Consider the following 23,578-nt stretch of genomic DNA (forward strand, 5'->3'; position numbering starts at 1 on the left):
TGCACGAGAAATGAAAACTTTTCAACCCTTTTCTCTTAACACCCTGTACATTAACCACGCCTGACAGGCATACTTGGAGCTGAAAGGGTTAAGTGCTCATCAAGCAGTTAAAGATTGGCCTCGATCTAATGAGTAAAGATTGGCCTCAATCTAACGAAGAAAGTGTATCATCTCTCGTGAAGCCAGCTAAACTCGATCGAGCTAAACGTGAAGCACAGGAAAAAAAAAAAAAAAAAAGGGGCGAGTCACCGTCGAGATCGTTCATTTCGGCGCCACAGATTGCCGGTTGGTTGAATGTTAATTTAATCATAACCAAACGCAGGCCTGTGATCAAGACGATTTACGCGAAACCAGTTTGCCGGACGATCTTGGATCGTCCTCGTGACTTTTTAACTTAATAATATTAATGGTGATTAATTTCGTTGTAACGATGATACGATACAAAGCTTGTTCTCCCCATGCATTTTTCCACAATAAATCGCCTAGACGATTTGTCTAGTTGCGATAGTTCATAGAGGATCCTGTAGGTATTAACGGGACAAGTAAAAGGTGTCGTAGAAACGATCTCATGGGAAATCGAGCCGAAGAATTGTTCTCGAATTGATATCTTTCTAATCGATCGAGCTGGATGGCACCTGGTCGACCTAGTAGTACAGTTAAACTAGTGGGAGTGGGTATCAGCATCGTGGATAGAAGAAGGATCGAGGTTAACGATAAGTCTGTGAGCGGGTTAATAGACGTCTGAGAAAGGGACGACGATGGACGACGATGGACCTCGAGGACAATTCCATCGTATAGGATATTGTAAATTATCAGAAAGGACTGCTAACTGTGTCCTAAAAACGACCATTAAAATTTAATTAACAGTTTAAATAAATAAAATTGTATAGATTTTCACAATTTATGAAATTGCCCGTAATTGGATCGTTTTCATGAATATTTAATTCAGGAATAATTCAGTTTAGTCGCGTTCGACAGTGTCAAAGCGAGTGCATTTTATACGCGTACATTGAGCTTTTCGTTGGTACCTACTTCATTCATTTAGTTGTCGCCGGCAGGAAATTGTGTAATAAATTTCATAGGAACAGTTAACAGGGCAAGCTGATGCCTCGTGTAACTCTCGTATGTGAAAAGATACAGCATTATCTACGTCAATAACTGGCAGCTGTTACGAATTACCGTCGTACTATTACGTCTTAATCGTGCGTAACTGTTCCACGTGAAAACAAGGTTTACGGGACGCGTTGTTTTAACGCATATTTCGATGATATCACTAATATTATTACGATACGTTATTTCTACATCTTTCCACCAAATGAAACGTGTATTTCATTAGCGCTCCCGTAGTTTAGTGAAATCGAAGTTTCAAGCAGGTCGCATTTGTTCGAGCCGACGTACTCGACCGGAATCTTAATTATTCAAATGTTGTGTCGAAGTACGGTGTAATAGAATTCTGAATAATTAATGAAAACGTATAGATTCTGAATAATAAATAAAATAGAAAAATTATGAAACCGATTGAACGGGAAGTAGCAACGTTTTCCATATTCATAGGAAACGGATGTTCAGCACGAAGGTAGTCAGTCGTCCCACGTGTCTAACTTGACCGCTCGCAAAATAACGTTCCCCGGCTTCTTTGTTCGTGTTTCCCTGTACACGTGCGGACAGTTCCCGTACGATAAAGACGCCTTTTAGAGTACACGTTAATGTATTACGCGAACACGTGGAGCTAGAGTCACGCGTTGCCGCCTACAAACGGGAAGGAACGAGCAATTTATATCCTCCTGTTATAGTTTCAATTCAAAAACATTTATATGCACGGACGAATGTAAAGAAATTATTCGTTTACTTTCTTGCTCGTCGAAACGCAATGGAGGCTCGAAAAATAAAAATAAATAAAAATAAAAATAAAAATAAAAAAGGAGACGAAGCGAGGTGAAGAGAGCTGACCTACTGTGGCAAGTGGCTCAGGGCCGTCGTTGTCCAAATCGTCCCCCCAATAGTCTCCACCTCTCTTCTCTTCAGACCTTCTCTTCATCCGGTGTACCACACGCAGTATTCAGGTCTCTGTTCTTTGAAACCCTCCTGGACAACTCTGTCCCCTCTTCTCTTATCTCTCGGCTTCTTCACCCTTCCATGTGACATTTAACCTTTTTAATAGTACTATGTTGGAGCACATTGTTAGGATGAAATTTTTGTAGGAAACACGTGGAGGAAAATACGATAGCTACGACGCAAAGATAGGTGGGGGGGTCGTTTCGGTCGGGGACGGAAGTATTTTACGATCGGTGACCTGGCGAGTTTACCGGAAACGAAAGGTTCGTTCAGCGCGTATGTTCTTTTCTTAGTATTCAGAATGGTATTTTAACGAATTTATGCTTTAATTTGATGTATCACAAGTGTCAGATAATCATGTCAGAAGTTGTAGTAGCATTTTGGCAAGCTCTCCTCCTCCTAAATAATTTCCTTTCGACTACGTTTCCACGTGGCCGATCAAACCTCGAACCATATATCGCGCCGAGTTTCGTGATTCTCTTCGCTTGTTACGGCTTTTTTAACCGTAGACGCCCACCTGGAGGAAAGTGAATCACCGAGCGAGGGAAAAGCGAGCAGTGAAAATACGGTGTAGATACTCGGGCCTGGATAGAATGGCGATTTGAAAGTTCCTCCTGTGCGTTTAGCGCGGAGCCGAGGATTTTCACCTCGCCAACGCAACGCAACGAGCAACAGCGGTTGACAATCGAAAGCAGTTTGCAGAAAGCTGCTCTTCTTTTTTCCTCCTTTTACTCGAACGGTGAAACGATCGCAATGCTTTCGAACAATTATTCCAACCGAACGATAACACGTTCTGCTTTGCAATCATTTTTACCAAAGCTTGTTCCTAATATTGCAATCGTTGGTGGTAAAAAAATGTATACCTACCATTTGCATTATGAAAATAATCGTGTAATTTAAGTAATCGATACGTTTTTCAGTACTTTTCAGAAATTAAATGGATCATAACTGGAGCGTTTGTTGAAATCGCGAAAGTTAAGAAACGAAGGTGTGCGTGACCAGTGGTTTATCTTCTTATTTTTACGTTCGTCTTGTACCAATCTTCCCTTTCATTTTTTCGTTTCAGATCCCCTTTATTTGACCTGTGCTCGGGCCTTGCAGCCTGAACAAAACGAGCTATGTCGACGAGTAAGTAGCACGCCTTTTTGTCAATACACGTTCACTTCACTTATCGTTTCAACCTTTCTTGTCTGTCCTTCGTAAGCGACATCTATAATAATTGACCGGGTTTACAATTCGAATGTAACAGACAATTTTAATTCTTGAATACTGAAAAAAGAAATGAATAGTTTGATGTGCGTGCAAGTGGCTCAGAATTCGTGGTTCGCCTTATTTGACCCCTGATTCATTGAGCAACGATTCTGTTAGGAATTGAAGCAACGCAACGTTAAGTGAGGACGAAGAAGAAGTTAGTCGTCAATTTGTTCTATAGCCATTGTGAATACGCGAAAATGACATCACTCGTCCTCGGTTACATAAACATATCGTCGCTAATATCGATGATCCTGATGCTTAGTCGGTTTACGTATCTTTTTATTAGCCGCTAGATTGGTCAAATAATTGGCGAATAAACGCGACCTGTTTAAGCGTTAGAAGCCGTTCGAACCCGGAACATTTCCTTAGCACGCAAATGGAAAGTTCTTAGAAAGTTCACTTCATCGCGTTTCGTTTAACGTGAAACCGGGCATCGGTGTCGAAACTGTCTTAATATGGGATGCCGAGCCTTTCGGTCGAATATGGTTATGAGAAATTAGTAGAAATTAGTAGAAATTAGTAGACCGCCTGTGAGACTCGCCCAAGCTTAATACAATATTTCATAATACGTGTAAATTAATCGTTTCCGAAATTGTAAGAGCGCAAACGAAATGGTTATTTTCGATTGTGAGGTCGTCTAGGACGCGTAATACGAAGACTCGAGGACATCCTCTCACTGTTCCATTCTAGACTGGCCAAGCCCACGGAGGCCTAACCCCAAGCACGACCTCCGTTACTTCCGCTTTCCATCAGCTCCGAGACACACGGTGGTGATCCTCCTCATGGACGAATTAACCTTTCACTAATTCCGTTCACTGTCGAATATATATATATATATATACCTATATCTATTTTTTTCATACAGAAAATCATAAGGAAATTGAATAATTGATCGAAGAAAAAACTTTCTATCCGGTTTATTTTGAAATAGAAAGACGAAGGTTGATGGAAACGTTGTGCACCACTGAACTGCAAGCTTTTTCTGCAGTTGTGCTGCAACCCCGTTCGAATGACGGGTTAACCTTAACCTCGGTGTCGATAATCGATGAAATTGATCGTAGGCTCGACACGAAAGTGTCCCAAGGTTCGGAGCCATCGAAGGCTATTCTTTGCTAAATGAAACTTCAAACAATTGCTGATCGTGAAAATACAAAGAAAAAAAAATCAATAAGAAGTTATCTAAAAATATACAAGATTTCTTTTTAAAGGTTTTCCCTATTCTTTCTGTGATAACGAAGAACTCCATTGATTTTCAAAGTTCAAAAAAAAAAAAAAGAACATTCTATTATAATTGCACAGAGCGTCGAAGGTTGTCCTTCGCGTGCTTTTTCTCACGCCAACAGTCCACGGTCTGTAAGATGATAATTGCTTTCACTATTGCGACGTGTTTCGTTGAATACATTTGGGGGTCGAAGCTGGCCCGATCGAAGTTACGCGATTATGCAGAGAAGAGAAATCTTGTCTCGGGTTAGATAAAAGTGTCGGTTTTCGTGAGATATCGAGACGAATCGATTCAGAGCGTAAGCCTTGAACGCGAATTTGGAAATCGGCCATTATGATCGGAGGGAGAGTCATTGCCGGCGACTTTGATTTGTCCTTAACCCCGTTCCATGAACGACAGAAATTCTCGAGCGAATTCGGATAAAATATCCATTGAATTTAATCGTTTGTTAGATTTTTTCATCTGGATGATGGACCTTTCCGGAGAGTCGACGACGCGCGGTATACGTACATACACATACTAGTACTCGTTGTCAGACTTCCAAGTCGAAAATTTTTCGTAAATATTCTAAAGGTTACGATATTTTTTTGCAAACGGTTTTAATAAAACGAGCTTGGAAACGCTGGAAACTGGTTCAATACGATCGGGGGTCAAGATCTCGGTTCAAAGAGGGAAACTACGGACGAAAGCATTCGAGGTGAAGGTCGTGTTTGACGTGATCGTGGAAAATCTCGGTGGAAATTGCTCCTTTCGAGCGGAACGGTCACGACAGCCGTGTCTGAAAATAAGTACACGTTTGTCTCCTCGTTCGGGTCGCATAATTGTTCGCGGCTCGACGACGCGGATTATCACGTGAAACGATGAACATCGTCGAGCGTAGAAGGATCGAGCGGCAAAATTTCACGCGGCCAACACGCGACACCGTTCACTGAGAACGTCCGTGAACAGAAAAATACCTTTCGCGGAAATTAGGCCGAGTGGGAGACCTTGTTTTAAGGTGTTTTATTGGCTCGGATAAGGGCGAATCTCTTTTTTGCTACAGAAACAAGAGCAACCGACTCGATGCAACTAATGCCAGAGCGATAGATTCCACGTCAAACTGTTCATAAAGAAATCGAGTGGCACGCACTTACCATCTGAATTGCTTATCGAATCAGCCAATTGGTTAATTATTATCCCACGACACTCGAACGTCTTCTCTTTTCCTTAGCTCGTTCGCAGAAGGACGTAATATCATAGAAGTGGATCGATCGTCATCTTCGATGCTTGTGCTCGTCGAGAGTGCGATACACGCGCTTCTCGTATGTATAAAGTGTGTCCTGCGAGCTCTAACGGTCTTCTGCCTTGACCGAGTTGAGCGAGGTCCGTGTCAGATCTCCGTCTTGACTTTGACTCCGTTTTATCGTTAAAGTCATTTTCACGATCGATTCATCGGGAAAGATCATTTTTCCATTTCGTATTTTCCCATTTCGCCTCTTATCGATCGTCTGTTAACAGTCTCCACCAACGCGATCCACCTGTTTTCCTCGCGCTCTTCGAGCTTCCTTTTTCATCGTCTGGCATAAGCGCATCTTGGAGCTCCTCCAATTCTCGTCTTCTCGTGTTTTCAAGATGACTCCTGATGATTCCTGAATCCTTGCCGCGACCTTATCGAGGTCTTCCACGAGGCGAACTACAGGAAGTACCGGAATTGGACGTCCTTGTATCGTAGGGGGTTGTAGCCTTACCGATAGGCACCTTCTTCTGGTTCCTACATTTCATATATCGCAACTGCCATACACTCGGTTAACAGGTTAAGCCCCGCAGTTCGATGATCGCGAAGCGTAGATACGTGTGTTTGTTCGCCATAGAGCGCGTTTATATGGTATGGTATCGTGTGGGGCATAGGTGGTAGCTTCGTTCTATCGACCGAACAGAACAGCAGCAGCCAGCAGCCAGCAGCCAGCAGCCAGCAGCAGCTCGTCCCGTGACCTGACCTCGTCTGAACCCTCCGTTCCACTCTACCTCGCTCGCTCTAACACAATCACCTTCCATACCGAACCCCTCTTCTCTTCGTCTCTCTTTTACCCCGCTGAACAGTCACCATCTCCACGACCTCTCGTTTCTCCACCTCCGTTCTCTACGGTACAAGAACCCTCCCTGGCACTTTCTATACGATATTAGCGGGCAAACTGGAACAACGCCCGAAACTCAAGCCCGACACCGCCGGTCTGTGTCTCCCTTGCTCTGTCTACGAGTACGAGTCATAACGGACACCCTAGATTTTCAACCATCTCCCTGAGGATCGACTTCTCCTTTGTGACAATCGTGTAGATTCGATACGTCGATGCATTCTCTGTCGATCGGTGATCCGTTCTAATTGATTTGTAGAGGCAAAGGTTGTTACTCTGAAGTTGCCCGAGGTGTTTCGGTTATCTAGCTTTTCCAGAGAAGTTTCTTCGAGTTAAAGGTCTTAGCGTATCTTTCCAATCGTCTAATGACGAATTAGAGAATAAGCAATTCTCTCGCTGACTTTTCATTTTCAAACTTTCTCAGCCAAATCTTCTTCCTCTTTCTCGGTAGGCTTATTTGCGAGCGATGCCAGAACCTGAATTCATACGGCCCATTCGAGTATTATTATGCATTGTTACCGCCCGGAGCACCACGAAAGAAGTCTGTCTGTGTTCCAATGTGTCCAGAGAACATGGTCTGATAACGTAGATCGCCATGAGTGTCACGACAAGGATGAACAATGAGCCCTTTCGCTCCTCCTCCTCTTTGCTATACTCTCTGTCTACAAAGTTTCTACATTGTTTCTCTGCTGAAATTGGTAGAGGCACCGAGGAAAAACTAGGGGAAAAAAAAATAAAATAAAAAAATAATAGAGTTTAGTTGTCGTGCGCTCTCAGGGCGAATGAGAACTCGGGAACCTTTTTTTTCGAAGGGGGTCAAGGGTACCCCGCGCCCCCGGGGCTGTCCTTATTAACATTGACCTCTCTAGCTCGAAATTAACAATCTGAAAATGTCTCTTACTAAAATGCTCCGTGACGCACAACAGCCCCTTTTCCCTTCCAGATGTTTGCTCTTTCGAGCAAGCGCTATGGACCGGATCGAACGAATCCAATATGCAGCCTAATCTTACCCACTTGTAACCAATTCGAGACTCTACCAATTCTTAGTATCGAAATGACGAGTCACAGATGTGACATTTACACGAGACGGTGGTCGTTTTAACTGAATCGTATTATGTATATATATTTAATTAAAGAATCAATTTATCGGTGAATTTCGGTGGCCGTGGTTGCCTCTCACCTGTCGATCATTAACGGTTCGGAGGAGCTTGAAACTCGATCACGAAGAAAGATATGTGACGAGCATCGTTCAACGATGCATCTTTTTCTTTTTCTTTTTCGTTCAACTGCAAGTGACCCTTGCGTTGCATTCTCATTTCGCGAGCCGGTATTCTCACAATGTCACGACCGTCGTGCGTGATTCCGGCACGACGTCACGGTCCCATTGACACCGACCACAGGCCACCTTAAACACCTATAAAACATTTTTCGTGACCTCTTTTTCGTGTAATTCGACGAAACAGAGGCTTGTTCGTCGTTTCCGGTGACACGAAAGCACCGATACAGGCCTGACACAAACCGTTCACACGTGAATTCGTAAACGATCGGTGCGTTTCTCATTTTTACTGATTTGAATGGTTCGAGTATACGACGTACATCGAGAACAGCATGAATAATTCTTTTCTATTCTTTCTTTCGTTTCTTTTTCTTGAAACACGCGAAGCTTACACGAATTTGACGGTGGTGCGTGTGCACACCGGCTGTGCGCATCGACGAAGTCGACGAAGAATTGTAATCGGAGGCGTAGCTGTTCGTGTATTTTTACACCGCTAAATTGAGAATATGGCCGGCCGAGTGAACGTAAACTAGTCAAGGAAGCGTTTTGACATTGTTACGTGTGATAGCATAGTTGATATAATTTCGTAGGAGCATGCATTTAGAAAACGTAGAATCCCGAACAGGAGCGTTTCCTGTAGGAGGGAGCCTTGGGGTACCCGGCGGTGAACCATCGTTCTAGCACGGCACGAGGTCGCGGAAATACTCGAACCCGTCCGAAGGTATACGGAAACGATCGAGCCGCGGCGAAGGCGTACGAAGCTGTAGCGAAAGGGGTGGGGACTCGCGAACGCTCAGTAGTTGAGCTCAGTCGAGCCAGCGCCGTGATCGGAGTTGGGGTAGTGATTGGCGAACTGTGTACCGAGCAGACGTAACAGCTCTCGGCGTCATAGTCGCTCCTTAATCACGCGCACACGGATTAATTCGGTCGGCTGGCAGAGCGAGGTCGATTATTTCAATTAATCGCTCGTTTATTTCTCTTTTTATCGCGCTTCCCTTAACGTCTCGTCAAGCACACGTCCGTTCGTCGCTTACAGTTTATCGCTACACGTTATTAACCGTCCCCGCCGTTAAAAACTGACTATCGCGAAGGTCCTTTTTTCCGTCAAGTCCATCAAAAATACGGCAGTGAAAATGAGGTAGTGACAGTGATACAACAGAGACAGGGAGAAGAAGAGAATCCCTGGCTACGTGTAGGCGCGAGGACGCCACGAGTTTACTCGAGAAAATCGAAGTGAAGGAAATTAGGGAGAGGCTCCTCGAAGCCAGCCCGGAAGTTATGACGAGCTCGTGTGTTCGAGGACGAGGAATATACGCGCATGTGTCCAGTGGGATTTAGTGTCGGCGATAAAGCATTCTTTCCAGATCTGGATACCTTGCTCTCAACACCTACGGGACCTGGATTATCTCATGCCAGGATGGCGCTGGCGCGGTACGTACTTTCCATTCGACACTCCAATCTCCTCGTTACACTTACGATTAGGGTGGGTCTTTCTTCAAAATATCTATGTATTTCCTTTCTTTTCTCTCGTTTACTTATCTTATTAAGTACCATTATTGATCCGATACCGACCACCGATATCGTACACCGTGTCTCCAACCTTCAACGCTATGTTATTTAATCATTGATTAGAATATCATTTTTATAGATTAATATTTTCTGAAAATTCTTATAATATATCGAGTAGAATATCTTTTTATCAAAGATTAGCGGTGTTCCTTTGTTTTGAAGTAACTTGTACACCGCGGATGCCGGTATCTATCATAGAGTGCGCGCTGGTCAACGACCCATCCCTGCCATAACTATAGTCAACTGATTTAACAGATTTATACGTTCTTGGTATATTTACATAGCTATCGAGCACTATTAGTTCGTTGTTTCGAGTCAACGCGTACAACGAGAAGTCATACCGGTCGTTATTAGTTTGAAAGTTCTTGGTCAAGTCGCTTGCATGGCGAAGGAAAAGACGTCAAGGTTAATACACCTTTTTACGTTAAGCCGACCTTCCGAGTACGATGCGGGCTCCGTCACGGTTCGACAATCTGCCTTTATACTGAAAGGTTTGACCGTGAATACCTGGTCGATGGAATTTCAAACGTAGAAATCATTAACGCCGACCTTATCTTCCGGTCTCTGCGTTCTGCAAAATTTACCTATATGTACCCGAATGATAGAACGGTATCGTTGCACGCGCGCATGCATGTGCTTTCGAATCGACTCGCACGGACCTGTTCGACCGTATAACTTGGGATTATCGTTTTTTTCCTGACCGTTAAAAGTACCATTCGTTACAAACGATTCGGTGACAAGCGCAGCCGTGACAGCATATCGTTTTATATATTACTTTCTCTGACTTTGTCAAACCTTTTTATCGGCAACGATATATATATATATATATGTACTTATAACGCGTGGCGCGGTAAACAGCCTTCGCTGTATACATACATATACATATACATATACATATTTATGCGTTCGTGTACGATCGAATCGTGACAGAACTGGCAATGAAGCTTTCTACCAGTCTTCGTATCCCTTCGAAACAACATTGCCTTGTATTCTAACTGTCGACAGTTAGAATTTATTTCATTGTGGTGTCGAACGTTCGTTTATCTCGAGCCCCAGGTTTCGTCTCGAAGGCCTCTAGATTGTGATATTTCGTTGGAAGGGGTGGAACAGCACAGCGTACGTAACATTTAGTAATTGAATGTATCGAATTAAAGAATCGTTAAAGAAGTCGTACGGGTCGTTCTAACTAGTTTCACCGATAGACCTACTAAAGTACTTGACGAGGGCTATTACTCATTACACTTCCTGCTGCGAGAGAAACGCTATCGGCCAATCGCGATGAATCACGAGGCTATAAACAGATCTTCGGCTTCATAATTATAATTTAATGAATGCGGCCACCGATGGATTGTGTCCTACCACCTCACCTGCTGATAACCTTGGCATTGTAAAGTCGAACGTTCGCGGGAACTTCATCAAATCAATTCGATACGGTAGAAATGAAGTACGTACCTTTTATTTAAACGAACTATATTTTTAGAGGACGTATTAACGCGCTTTAGTATTAGAAAGAGAATTACTTCGACCTTATACGAGGGTAGAACAAAGTCGATCGAGTGAGAGGGAGAGAGAGAGAGTCAATCAATTCTCATCGTAAAGTGTTTAATGTAATTTTCCTCGACATTGATTGATCGTAGAACGTCGAATGATTCGCTTCGAATTATGTTAATAAAACTACTTAAGGATTAATTAACAATTATTTTAATTACGTTAATTTTTTCTGAATAATTTTACAATAAGATTCGTACGTTTAAAGATAAAGAAAAATTGAGTCAACAAGCGATATCACTTGTTACAAACAAGTTTACGGTTACTTTCAGGTATATTTAAATCAGTAGAAAAAGCAGAGCCTGGAGAAAATATTATGATTCTAAATTCAGATTGTCAGGATCCTTGAACGTTCGAGAAAATATTTGTCAAACATCCGTATTGCCTCGAATGTCAATCGCACAAATAACATGTTTCTCGTTCGGAGCCGATGATAATGCATGTATTTTAATTACATACGCATATTGAAAACATTGATACATTTTAATCGCGTTCAAGTTGAAGGCAAACCGTATATCTGTTTCGCATAATTTTCATTTTTTTATTATCATTATTATAGCTCGTTGAAACGTAGAATTTTTCAACGTGTAACGCGCGCTGACTATGTACCGAGTTAGATGAATCGGTAAAGCTTTCGACCTTGCCTGGCCCGTTATCACGTTTGCGTCACAATATTTTCTCGTTGCGAACGCACAAAGCCAGAAATCGCTTTGAATGTTGCCTGTCCTTTGTCCCCTAGCAGCTGGCCGACTATCGTTCTTGCCTTGCTCCTATTGTATATTCACCAGTATAGTCGATCCAGTTTGTTAGTAGACGAGCAGTAGAGAGGAGCAATCAGTCGAACGAATAAATGCTATCTTGAAAGGAAACACCTGTTCCCTCGATACGATATCGTTTCTTCCGATTTCTATTTGTTATCGGTAATACAATGTCTTAATTCTATAGTAATATTACGAACTTTTCAATCTTTCAATACCGAAGGGGCCAGGGTGGGTCTATTATTAGTATACTATTTCGTTACCTAAGTAAATATTTCATTACCTAACAAAATGGCAAGATAGCAAGTAGAATTCCCCGTGTTTCTTTTTTTCTGCTATTCAATGTTAGAATGTAAATTGATTACGAGACTCTGTTCTAACGTTACGAGAGAAATATTTTAAACCTCTCCTCCTATTATAGTTAATGAATTTTGATGATTGTATTCTCGCGTTATCGTGGTTCAGATATTTCTTGAAAATTAAGCTTTTTATAAGCTTGAAACAAGAAATAGTACATAGTTGGATAGGATCGGTATGTTGTTGCGATATAAATTCCTATTTGAAACTAAAGATTCTCGATAGAATGTTAGTTATTCGGTTTTCAATCGATACTTTTCTAATCGTCTTCTCGTCTCGCAAGGTCAGAGAAAGAAGAAAATTCTCACAATATTCTAGTCCAAGGTGATAAATTTGCCCGAAATAGAACAGCTGTTTCTTTGAAATGCTATCGATCTTTCCGCGTCCTCAACGCTTCGTTAACGCGATCAACGATATGCAAAATTTACGTCTCTCGACGAAGGTTAAAAATCTTGGCAAAAATGCGCCATTCCATTTTTTCATCATGCCAGATTTTCCAATTCCGAATTCCTAATCCTCGACTTTCATACACGAAACTCGGAGCAACGAAATTTCAATAATTATTTAGAAAAAAAAAAATCTGCATAAACGAGAAAATTAATTGGTTAAAACAACCAATTAATTTCTTTCCACCGAACTTACGAATTAACTGTATTATTTGTTTCGGACGAGATAGATGAACTCTGACCCGTGAAAAATCATTGTGATGTAATGATGAAATTGCTGAATTAACGTATTACAAAATCGCTCGACTCTATTAATTAAGAATGGTTTAATCGTTTATTTAAGAACTGTTATAAAAAACTTGCCTGTTTTCCCCTTTGTTCCCGTAAGAAAGCCAATATCCGTGTACAAATTTATAATCTCTTTTGCGTTCAACGTAGCAACCCTCTCAGGATACAACGAAGAAATTTTTAATAAAAATCTTGCCTTCTTTTTCCTCCAAAATTGTCGAAAGTGTAGCTATGAATCATAAATTCGACTCGGATCAATTCAAACGGATTATACACGGTTTGCTCTTGAATCACGTGTTGTTCTCATCGAGAACTGTATCGATCGTTCCTGTCGTCAATTTAAAATCTATTCATCGTAGTCACACGCCTCGGTAACCCTCCACCCTAATACACACAACTCCCTGAAACCCTTACTTCGCCTAAATTATATCCAAGGATGAAGCCCCATAGTCGGTTTGTCCCTTTGCACGCGCCGTCGAAAAAAGCAACCCCTAAGCTCAAAACCCCAATTTCACTCTTTTCATAGCTTTCTTATATTTTTTTTATAAAAATTATTCTTGAATGTCATCGTTCAAACAAAATACTCGCGTCACCTACTTATCGCGGCCACGAATTAACCTTTACCTATTTGCGTGTTTAGCCGTTTATGTAACGTTCCATTCCCCTTGCTTCTCGATCACGTAAAAAGTCCCAGCTGTCTACGTAGCTGTGCGTCATTGACGGATCGTTTAGGACTCGAAAATCTTGTTCCACCGATCGTATAGTTTTAAGAGTCCTTCCGGAAGAAGAAACGCGTCCACCGTGTCGGTCGAATGACTCGTTAACAGTTGCTGACGAGTCGGGAAATCGCTTTCAGTGCTATTATTATATCGCGAGGAAAGAGTCGAGGCCAATCGATGTCCGGTGCACGATGAAATAAAGCCGAGCACAAAGAGGAGCAAGAGGAAGGGAAGGAAGGAAGGAAGAAAGGTTATCCCTCGCTAGAGGCAACCTTCGCTTTCAAGGGTACAGGGCCGCACGTTCCCTTACTGTTTCCCTCCCTTCGCAGTTTCGTGGAATGCAAAAGCTCTTTTGTCAGGCCAAAAAACTGCCTCACGTTTTTACGAGCCCTCAACCTTTCGCTTCTGTGTCGAGTTTCTCTCGGTTAGGGCGATACACACCCTTCGTTCGGTTTCTTGGTGGTGGTCTCTCTCTCCTTTTTTCTCTTCCCTTCTTAGAGACGAATGCTTTCTTCAATAGAAATAGAGGAAACTTGTTGGGTCGATTTCATTTTCTTGGAAACAAAATGTTTAATTTTTCTCTTTTTTTATTTACAACACTCTTAGCCTAGAAAATTTCATTTTCTACTAAAACTTTTGTGAACCAAGAAACAGGCCAAAATAACCTTCCATTGCCCCTAAGATCCTAAGCTTCTCTTTCGAAGGAAACTACCCATCCTCGTTCCTCTTCCTTTTCCTTATATACACAACATTGTTTCCATAGAAAGATCGTCTATCTGAAAGCATTGTCGGATTTTTGGATATTTTTCTTTGTTCGACGTACCTTTTGCTCGTGTCAATAGAGGTTGTTCGGTTCTTTTGAACTAGGCAAGGTGGTGCGCGCGCCTGTGTAGTCAGGTGTGTTGGTGAAATGGTTTGTCGACGATGGTCACAAAGATTCCTTGGGTCTGTTTGCTCGAATCGAGCTGGAATCGAAAGCGAGCGGGTTTGGTTTCGTTGCATTTTTAGCCGGGATATTAGTCGTGTCTTTGTTTTTTTTGAAAGTTTCAAAATGTAAATCTTTGATAAAAATGGGTGAGAGAGTTTAACGGTCGTTTCGGGAATTTCTTCGCCTTCGTGACGAAGAAAATTACAAGCCAAGGGCTAAAGTACCTAAGTCGAGCTTCCACGCTCAGCGTAAAGTTTCTCTCTTGTTCTCCAATTAACCCGAATTACACTCCGGCCTGTGTGCCGGACAAAAGCTCCTTCCCAGTGCTTCTCAACTTGAACCGAACGCCAGCGAGTAATTGCACAATTAACTCGGTGAATTAATTCCTTCTCCGTCTTCGCGTCGAACCGTTCTATGCGTCTCTTGCCACCGTCACGATTACCAGGAAATGGAATCTGTTTGAATCTGTCACACTTCGCGGTGACAATTAATTGTGCGAAATAAAAAGTTTCAAGTTTGCATTGATAAATTTATGAAATATTTGAAATTGGATATTCCCTGAAAAGAGAATAAGGTTGCAAGGCGCATTTCTCCAGCGGGCACAGCTGCGGGACTTCTTTTATCCAGCTGGGGAAGGACTCGGTCGTCCTTCTAGGGCCACATAGGACTTCTTTTCTCTGGTCGCGTTATATCCTGCCAAGGGCAGAGGGAAGCTCCCTGGAGGCCCGACTCGTTTCCAACTGGGGCCACTGGCCCCGGTACGTGGGATATACCGGACGACCTTGGGCCTCACGGCCAATTTGCGAGGTCCATTCCCTACAGATGGGCCCTTACAGCCGTCTTATTAGCCAACCTCCTCTTCTACGTCCTCGGCATTCTTTTTTCAATGCTCACTTTTGCTCGCGTTTAGAACTTCTGTTACAACGAAATTTTCAGTAGCCATTTCTATCTGCAATCATAAGACGCATACGGTGCGATCGAGCGAATGCTATTCCACGTGTCGTGAAAAAATCAATTAATTTAATTGCACCGAGCGAACGTGCAGCGCCTCTACTCGACGCGTTGACATTGAAAATCTTAAACGGCGATCGAATGACGACGACGACGACCACTTCCTTTGAAAGTCCGTCTTTAGTTCTCCTGCCATTGCGGAAACGTGGCTCGAGCAGGTACTACGTAATTGCAGCGAATAACAGCAGGCTTGAAAATATCAATTCATTAGTGATAGATATTCGTTCGTATTTTGTCGCGGCGAAACGATGAACGAGTAAGTAGTTTATCTTCGGTTTACATAACTTTTCGCCCGATCGCGCGATTCGATTCGATTCGATTCGATTCGATTCGATTCGATTCGATTCGATACGGGGGTATCCCCTTGTGGTACCTTAAAATGTTCTCCATTAAGTGCGGGTAAATTCCACGATGATATCGTTACGAGCGTAATTTAGTAAATTATCGTTAAATGGTAGTAAAAATTTCCAAGGGTTCACGACTCTTAATTCAGGAAATTCTGAACGGAACTAAAGTTGAAAATGCAAAGAACGGTTAACGAGCAATTCCATATCGCTGATATGTACAAGCGATGCGTCGCGTCGGTTCATTTTCCCAGGTGTTGTTTCACGACACGTGTCCATTAAAGTCTCAATGTCAGCGTATGCAGAGGCACGTACAGCGATGAAACGTTCTGCTCTGTTCGCTGTTTTATCGAGAGCATTATCGTACGACATGAGCCCTGCGCGTGAAAACAGCCAAGGCTCACGGTCTCTTCGGTCTCTCGGGACTGGTTCTTCTTCCGACGATGCTTCTGCTGGCTCCTTCCTTCTCCTCCTTCTTTCTAGAGTTTCGTCCATGTACTTATGGTAGATACGCCTTTGCTCGCTTTTAATTCCTCCCGTCTGGTCGTTAGCGACAAGATGGCGCGTCCAAAACCAAATCGTTGTCCGTTGTCATCGTCGAAGCGCCCTTGAAGAGAGTTAGCCTTTGTCTTATCACACTCAGCTTGCGCCAGCCATCAGCCTTGACTTCGCCCCTCTTTTTACTCCTCCTCTGCTGACTGTGCTGTGAAAATCGACCGAACGATGGCAGCCATGGCAGCCCAGCGAATTATCGCTTCTAGTTCCATTTTTCTATTTTCCCCAGTAGTGGAAGGGTGATGGTATTTCGATTCGGACGGGTGAGAAATTCTTATTGCGATCAATAAAACCTCGTTACGATAACGATTATCTAATAATATGATTATGTAATTGTAAGTTTGTCTCCTTCCACTGTACAAGATAACCGATTAATCGATATTCTTATTGAGATGGACATTTTCCTACCTCTTTTTGCTCGCTCGCTGTCCTATCGCGTCGACGTACATATCTCGGGGAATTTCAGCGAGTTTTCCGGCGATAGCGGCCTCGTCCGGTTTCCGATTTCTGTCGACCATCTCGAGTTTCGCGTCTTCCATCGTCCTCGTTTCTGTTCGTGTTGATGCCAATCGTTCCCAGCTGCAACGCGAATTTATTGAATTTACCGTGGAAAATTGAAATGATCCTCATGAAAAAAATGAAGGATCGATCGTTACGCCAGTCAGAACAGAACTGGGCCAAAGTTTGGCAAGGCAGCTTTGTAACGGAATGAATAATAGGACGAATAAAAAGGGATTTCGTAAAATCGATTCTATAGAAACTTAGCCAGACGTTCGTTCACTGTAATTGCGTTGTTTCGACTTAGTATAGGCGGTTTTCACCCAACTTCCTCGTTTTCACCGGTGAGCACTGTTCTACTTTCCCCTGGGCTGAGCGTTCTCGAGCTGAGCCCACGCCTCCATCGTTCAGCAGATTCGAAATCAGTTGGCCCGATTGACAAATTCACTCGATTGACTAATTGCTCATTTTTAACGAGGGTATAACACGTACCTTTCACGAAATTCTGTGCGCCTTTTAAACGGATAATCAACATCTCAATGGATTTTCTTTTGCACCTTGCCAACAAATTTTTAGACTCTTCATTAACTCTTTCAACGTGGCCAATAAAATGTTGATAATTTCTAAAATATTTTTAGTATCGAGTCGTGCTTTGGTATAGCGAGTTATTATGAGACAATTTTCTAAATAAAGTCTCTGTAGTTCACCTGGAATGATCGTAAAGTCATTCATCTTCCGGCAAAAGAGTGTGCCCCGAATAGCGGCGTCCTCTTCCCCCCTTTCGCCTGACGCTTCTCTCTGTATCTAGCGCAAAAGCAACGTGGGAGTAATGTGGAAGTGAAAGTTGGAGCAAACTGATGGCGGAGAGCTAGTGCAAAAGGCGCCAGTTAACATGTCCACGAATAAGAGGTTTAACGAATGGATGTATCACCAAAGATTTATGATTTTCGCTAACTTTTAGTACCTATTAGTATTGCAACCAATTTGGAAAGTGGCGAAATAAAAATTTTCTTTGCTGTTCCAAGTCGGTTAAACTCGGTGAAAATGAAATTGATTGGCAAAAAACGGTGTTACTGAGTTTCGTGACTCTCGGTCGATTTCCAGCGCGTACTTTCTCAAATTGTCTTTCACCGGATTGATAAAAATTTTCTATCCTCTTTCAATTCGATCGCGTTTCAGCCAAGTAAAAGCAACGTAATCGCGTGATTTCACTTATCTGTTCGTCCACTTTTGCTGTTCACAAAGAGCCAGTTGAAAAGTGAAATATTTTTGGAATAATTCTGTTATTTTGACAAATAGATTCTTGAACGCAGAGTTAAGTACCTAATCTTGTGGAATAGGGGGATTTCCATATACAATCGCGTTTCCAAGGGACAACATCCGTTTCGGAAACGAACCGACGCGGTTTCCAGACAGATAAAACACTCCTTATCAAAGAGGATTTACCTTGTTTCGATATCGCGGTTAACCATATGCATACGCTCGATCGTACGTGTGTTATATGTGTACACTCGAACCGTATGTAAGTTCACCTTTTAACGTAACGCAAACGGCATCCGTAACCGGAAGCCGGTTTGTCCTTTGGAAGGGGATAAACAGTGATATTAACCCATCCGGTGTCCCAGCCGTTCGGCAATAGTTTTCTCCACCTATACCGAAACAAATTAAATAAAAAGTAGATGCAATTGACTTCCATTGTCCTGTCCGATCGATTTACCGAGGTAAAAGCTTGTAGGTCCGATGAACCTGCGAGGCTAATGTACTCGACTCTATGATGCTCGAACAGTTCCGTACTTGGCGCACGTGAGTACCATCGCGTGCCCTGCATACCCTTCTTTCTTTTTCTTCTATCCCTTTTTTTCCTTCCCTGTCTTCCCTTATCCACCATACCCTTCTCTCCTCCAAGAATAACGAGACTCGTTCACGACGTCACCTTGTTGTTGCGTCTCGATCAACCGTGGATTGACCTTCGTTCGAAGAATTCTTCTGATCGCTTCGACCTCTAGATAAATTGGATTCGCTCGATTTCATTTACTGTAGTATCCTTCGAGGAGATGGGTAAATTGGAAAAAGAGTGTAATTTTTTCCGAGACCAGGCTAACTGGAAATAACCCGTTAATCTGTATGTATATTTTTCTGTTGCAGACTTGCGGTGAGCGACTGTGCGCCTCAAACGTCGCGGGTCAGCTCAAACTTGCACAGCAGCAGTAGTATGGCAGTAAGCCGTGTACCAAGCCCTCCACCACCGGAAGTGAACACCCCTGTGGCAGAGAATTGGTGTTACACGCAGGTACGCAGCTCAGTATGGAATATTCTTCTCTGCTTCTTAATCGTAAAACGAACAATTTCATTTGATTTATTTATTTATTAAGATAGAAATTAGGCTACGTAATAGGGTGTCTCTGCTCGTCTCGTCTGATGATATCCTTACTTTTTAGTCTGAAAATGAGAATGACCTGTACGGCAAATTTCGCGAATTTCGCGAATTTCCACGGGAAAACGTTTCCATGCTCGGGTCAGAGATGAGGGTAGAGAAGAGAAGAGCGAGATATCTAGTTGCAGGTCATTCACATCGCGAGGGGACGAGTAGTAAAAATAGAACAAGAGCGCCAGGAGCGCGTGCTCTCACGCACAACCATGAGGACGATCGTATCGACCATCCAGCTGAAGGAGATGATACCTCTTTCTAACTAAAATCCAACGTACCTAGACCCCTGAAATTATAGATAGCTAGAATTAGGTTTGCTAATTAGTAGGAAGTAGCATCAAGTGGAATTTACTCGAATGAAAGATCAAAGTGCATTTTGGTTAGCAAATGGGACAGGATGATAAGCAGGTTGCGAGAGAATGGAGTCGAGGTTTGGCCTGTAATTCGAACCACGCTTTCTACGCTTTTATCGAGCCCATCGATCGCCGGCTACCGCCAGTTGCGACAGATTCGACGACGATGGTGCGATTGCTGCACCAGGCTCTCCCGGTTGCCGCTGACGAAGCGAAATCGGCGTGCATTACGAAAGTTAACTGGAGCACGAATCGACTTTCGATTCGGTGCTAAACAAGCCTCTCTCTCCAGTCACCGTGGTGTGCTCTCCTGAAAACCGAGAGTACTCTTCGATCGGTGCAACAGAGTTTCGCTCAACACTTTCGAACCCGCTGAGGTAGCGTTTTACCTCACATTTACAATTAGTAGTAATTAGCTAATGAAAATTCTTCAGAGAACATCAAAGTCATAATGTATCGCGTTGCTCTCTTCAGAGAATTTCTTAATCGTTCTATACCTGATAGAGTCACCTGAGAGGTCGCTCGTCGCTTCATTTACATATCGTTATCTCTTTTGAGACACGTGTTAGTCCCGTAGCTTCTTGTCTCCTCGTAGGGTAAAGAGCTCGTTATCTTGGACACCGTGGACGATTTTCACGGCGATTCTTCGGATAGGATCGTTTACCTCTGCCAAGGTAGCTACATGCTCGAGCAGCGTGTCCAGGATTCAACCGGAAGCTTCGACTTGGTCTGCTGCTTGAACCCGCGCACGCCGCTCCCGTAAACGGGCACGGGTGATTCAAGGCCGATCGTCGACGACCGCGGGTTGAACGACTCCCGGGGCGTCGACCGGCTCTCTTCTCCTCCTTTTCTTCTATGCGGAAACACATCTTCCTATCACTTCCGACCACATGCTCCCTTTTCTAGACAAATTTCATTCTTTTTTTTTTTTTTTTTTTTTCTTTTTTTTTATAATAATTTCACCATGCCAGAGTTAAAAGGTACCGAAGTGTTTCTTACGAATTTACGAGCACCAATATATGTAGCAGATGTTGAATCTGTCTGATGCACGTAACAGCCTCTGCCGAATGTTATTTCACCTGAAAATAGCTTGAAAGTCCTCCTTCGTATGATGAATTATATCTGCCGGCTTGAAACGTTCTAAAATTTCGCGTACATGCAAATCCCTAACGGTTTGTCTATCGATCGAATCGTGTAGATTATTAAAAAAAAAAAGGAAAGATAGTTGGTCTTTGACCTAGCTCGTTCATGAAACGCATGATTCAAGGACAATTATGAACGATCATCGCGAGTTGAACGACTTCGGGGCCATCGACCGTATACACCTCTGGTTCCTCGTTGCCATGTTCCAAGGAAACGAACGAATCATATCGATATTCTCTCCTCCCACCTGGATAGTTTAACAGTACCCCAAGGCCCGGTTAACAGTATCCACAGATTCACAGGTGACCACTGATTTAATAACAAATCATTCTGTTTGCAAATTTTCTACTTATTTGTCACTCTATTTCATTTAATTCTCATTATCATAAGCGTTTATTCGCTGTTTGCTCGATCTAATTGCCGATCGAATTTTGCAGCATCGTCGTGCGTAAATCTGACGTAACAAACAGAGGGTCACTGTGCGAATACCGTGATCGTGGCTTAACGAAAGGAATACACATGAACCTCGTGTTCGAGGGGATCAATCAAACGTGTAGGCAGACTTGGACACCGTCCAACACGTACTATTACGTAGAGGATACGGAATTAGATTCGAAAAATAATGCTCTTCGATCTCTACGAGACCATTCGAGATACTTTTATTCTTTTTTTTTATAATACTTGGTCACTACATTGGAAAAATATTCGTTGAAATGTTTCATTGAAAGAAAGGTGTACCGTAAATGAAATCATGGTAACGTCCAAGTCAGGCCCATAAGAAGATTGAGTTTCACGGTTCTCATGGAACGAAGAAACATTTTCCGACCATGAACCGTCCTAAGACGTAACTGGTTACGAGATTACACGTACAACAAGCGTACGTTGAACCTACGAGATAGCCACCGAAGGTCACGCCAAAGTCTGAGGATCGTCGAACTTGGTGTGCGCACGCGAGTACACGAGCACACCAGCTCTTTTCAACTCTATCTATCACCTTGGGGAAAAGGAATTCGTAAAAACCTATTAGCTTGTTACAGGGTTAATGATCAATTTCAAAGTATCAGAAAATCCCACAAGTGGGGCGTATCGATTTAAAGGGCTGTTCGTTAGAAAGCGAACTAGACAAACAGATTGGACTTTGGTCTGGACTTGGTTCACCAAGGTCGTGTACTGACGTGACGTCAGGGATCATTGACTCCTGGGTCTTCCTCTTCCTCTTCCTCCGACTCTGTCTTTTCCTCGCTTTCGTCCTCTTCCACAGTTTAGATGGTCCATTCGAAGGTTTTCCTTTGCTCGTCACTAGTGTCAGCAGCGGAAGTTGACCTACACGCGTCGTCGTCACGTATCGAAACGGAAACAAGCCGTGTCCAAGATCGATCGTGAAACGGAACCGTTCGCCACCTTTCTTTCATGCAACTCGTTATGCAACTGATGATTATCCACGTTGACACTTGGAGCCTCTTTTATTTTCTTAGATCGTTGCGTAAGAAGAAGACTAAAACGTATTTTTCTTTTTTTTTTTTTATTTCAATAATTACTGGATATTTGAATGAATTCCAAGCTTTTACTTTTAAGCTATCCATGAGCTATCAAGGTGTTAATATTAATAGCAACGATGAACGCGTTAATTATAAGATTAATTAATCAATTAACTCCTTTCCCGTTTACGTGCACACACGAGTCAGAATAATCCGAGTTTGATCGGATCATCGTCATCGTTCAATCCCTAGTGCATATTTCACGAGCGTAACGAGTATCGTAAAGGTTAATTCCTTTTTTCTGCGCGTTTCTTCCATTTTTTTTGTCAAGGTAATTACGTAAGAGATAGAAGTTCAATTCGACCCTGGCTCTCTGTCCTCTCTCTAGCACGTGATTTCGTACTTGTAGTACTTCTCCCAACTGGTAGGTCCGTCCGCTAACATACAAGGCCATGGATCAATTTAGTCGTAGGAACCTTCGACGTTCCTCTCGAAAAGAACTTCCTCTCTTCGCTATGTTCTTTCTCTTGTTTTCGAATCACGCAACGAAACTAGCGAACAAATATATCCGAGGACGAGGATATACCATTTCGTGCTGTTTCAAAAGACACAAAATTTAGCAAGCTTGCGGAATATTCCTCGGTTATATCTGTTATTTCAACTATTATAATATTCTAATTGGGGTAAGTCAGGAAATTTCTTGTAAATTCAATGTCGTTGTATTGTAACATGGTAATAAGTTTGTCACATTGTTAAAATGGCTCGTTGAGAATGAAAGAAAAAAAAAGAATTTGAATAGCCTTTAGCGTAGAGATAGATTAAGCTAGCTTCCACGAGATATATTCTGACGTGGTGTCGCATTTGAAGGTCTTGTGTGCACAGGTGAAGGTGGTTAAGTTCAGCTACATGTGGACGATAAATAACTTCAGCTTTTGCCGTGAGGAGATGGGAGAAGTGCTGAAGTCGTCCACGTTCTCAGCTGGGGCCAACGATAAATTAAAATGGTAAGGTCGCGGATTAAAGATTATGGCTGTGTTTTGTTCGTCCCCGAGCGACACCAGTCCAAAGATATTTATTTCTTCTTCTTTTTGTTTTTTTTTTTCTTTTTCTTTTTCTTTCAATTCCATCGTAGATGAAATAATCCAACAGAAAAAAAATTGTTTAAGATTCTTTGCATTGCATACCAACTATACGTAATATGTATACATTAAATTGTTTTATCAAATTCATACTAAAC

General features: G+C 42.6%; 1 protein-coding gene across 6 annotated transcripts in view; it reads left to right on the forward strand.

Annotated features, from left to right (window-relative positions):
* Nucleotides 1-23,578, forward strand: part of rdx (BTB/POZ and MATH domain-containing protein rdx) — a 48,256-nt gene that overhangs the window by 22,313 nt on the left and 2,365 nt on the right. For 3 of the 6 annotated variants that reach the window (XM_034338047.2, XM_034338050.2, XM_034338049.2), the window contains exons 11-12: nucleotides 19,085-19,229; nucleotides 23,209-23,345. In XM_034338047.2, the coding sequence (XP_034193938.2) occupies nucleotides 19,085-19,229; nucleotides 23,209-23,345 (282 nt within the window). Of the gene's footprint in view, nucleotides 1-7,011; nucleotides 9,350-19,084; nucleotides 19,230-23,208; nucleotides 23,346-23,578 lie in introns of those variants that run through there. The other 3 variants (XM_034338051.2, XM_034338053.2, XM_076691059.1) reach the window with 2 other exon arrangements.

The sequence above is a fragment of the Osmia lignaria genome, chromosome 11 (genome assembly GCF_051020975.1).
Source record: "Osmia lignaria lignaria isolate PbOS001 chromosome 11, iyOsmLign1, whole genome shotgun sequence".
In the NCBI taxonomy this organism is placed as follows: domain Eukaryota; kingdom Metazoa; phylum Arthropoda; class Insecta; order Hymenoptera; family Megachilidae; genus Osmia; species Osmia lignaria.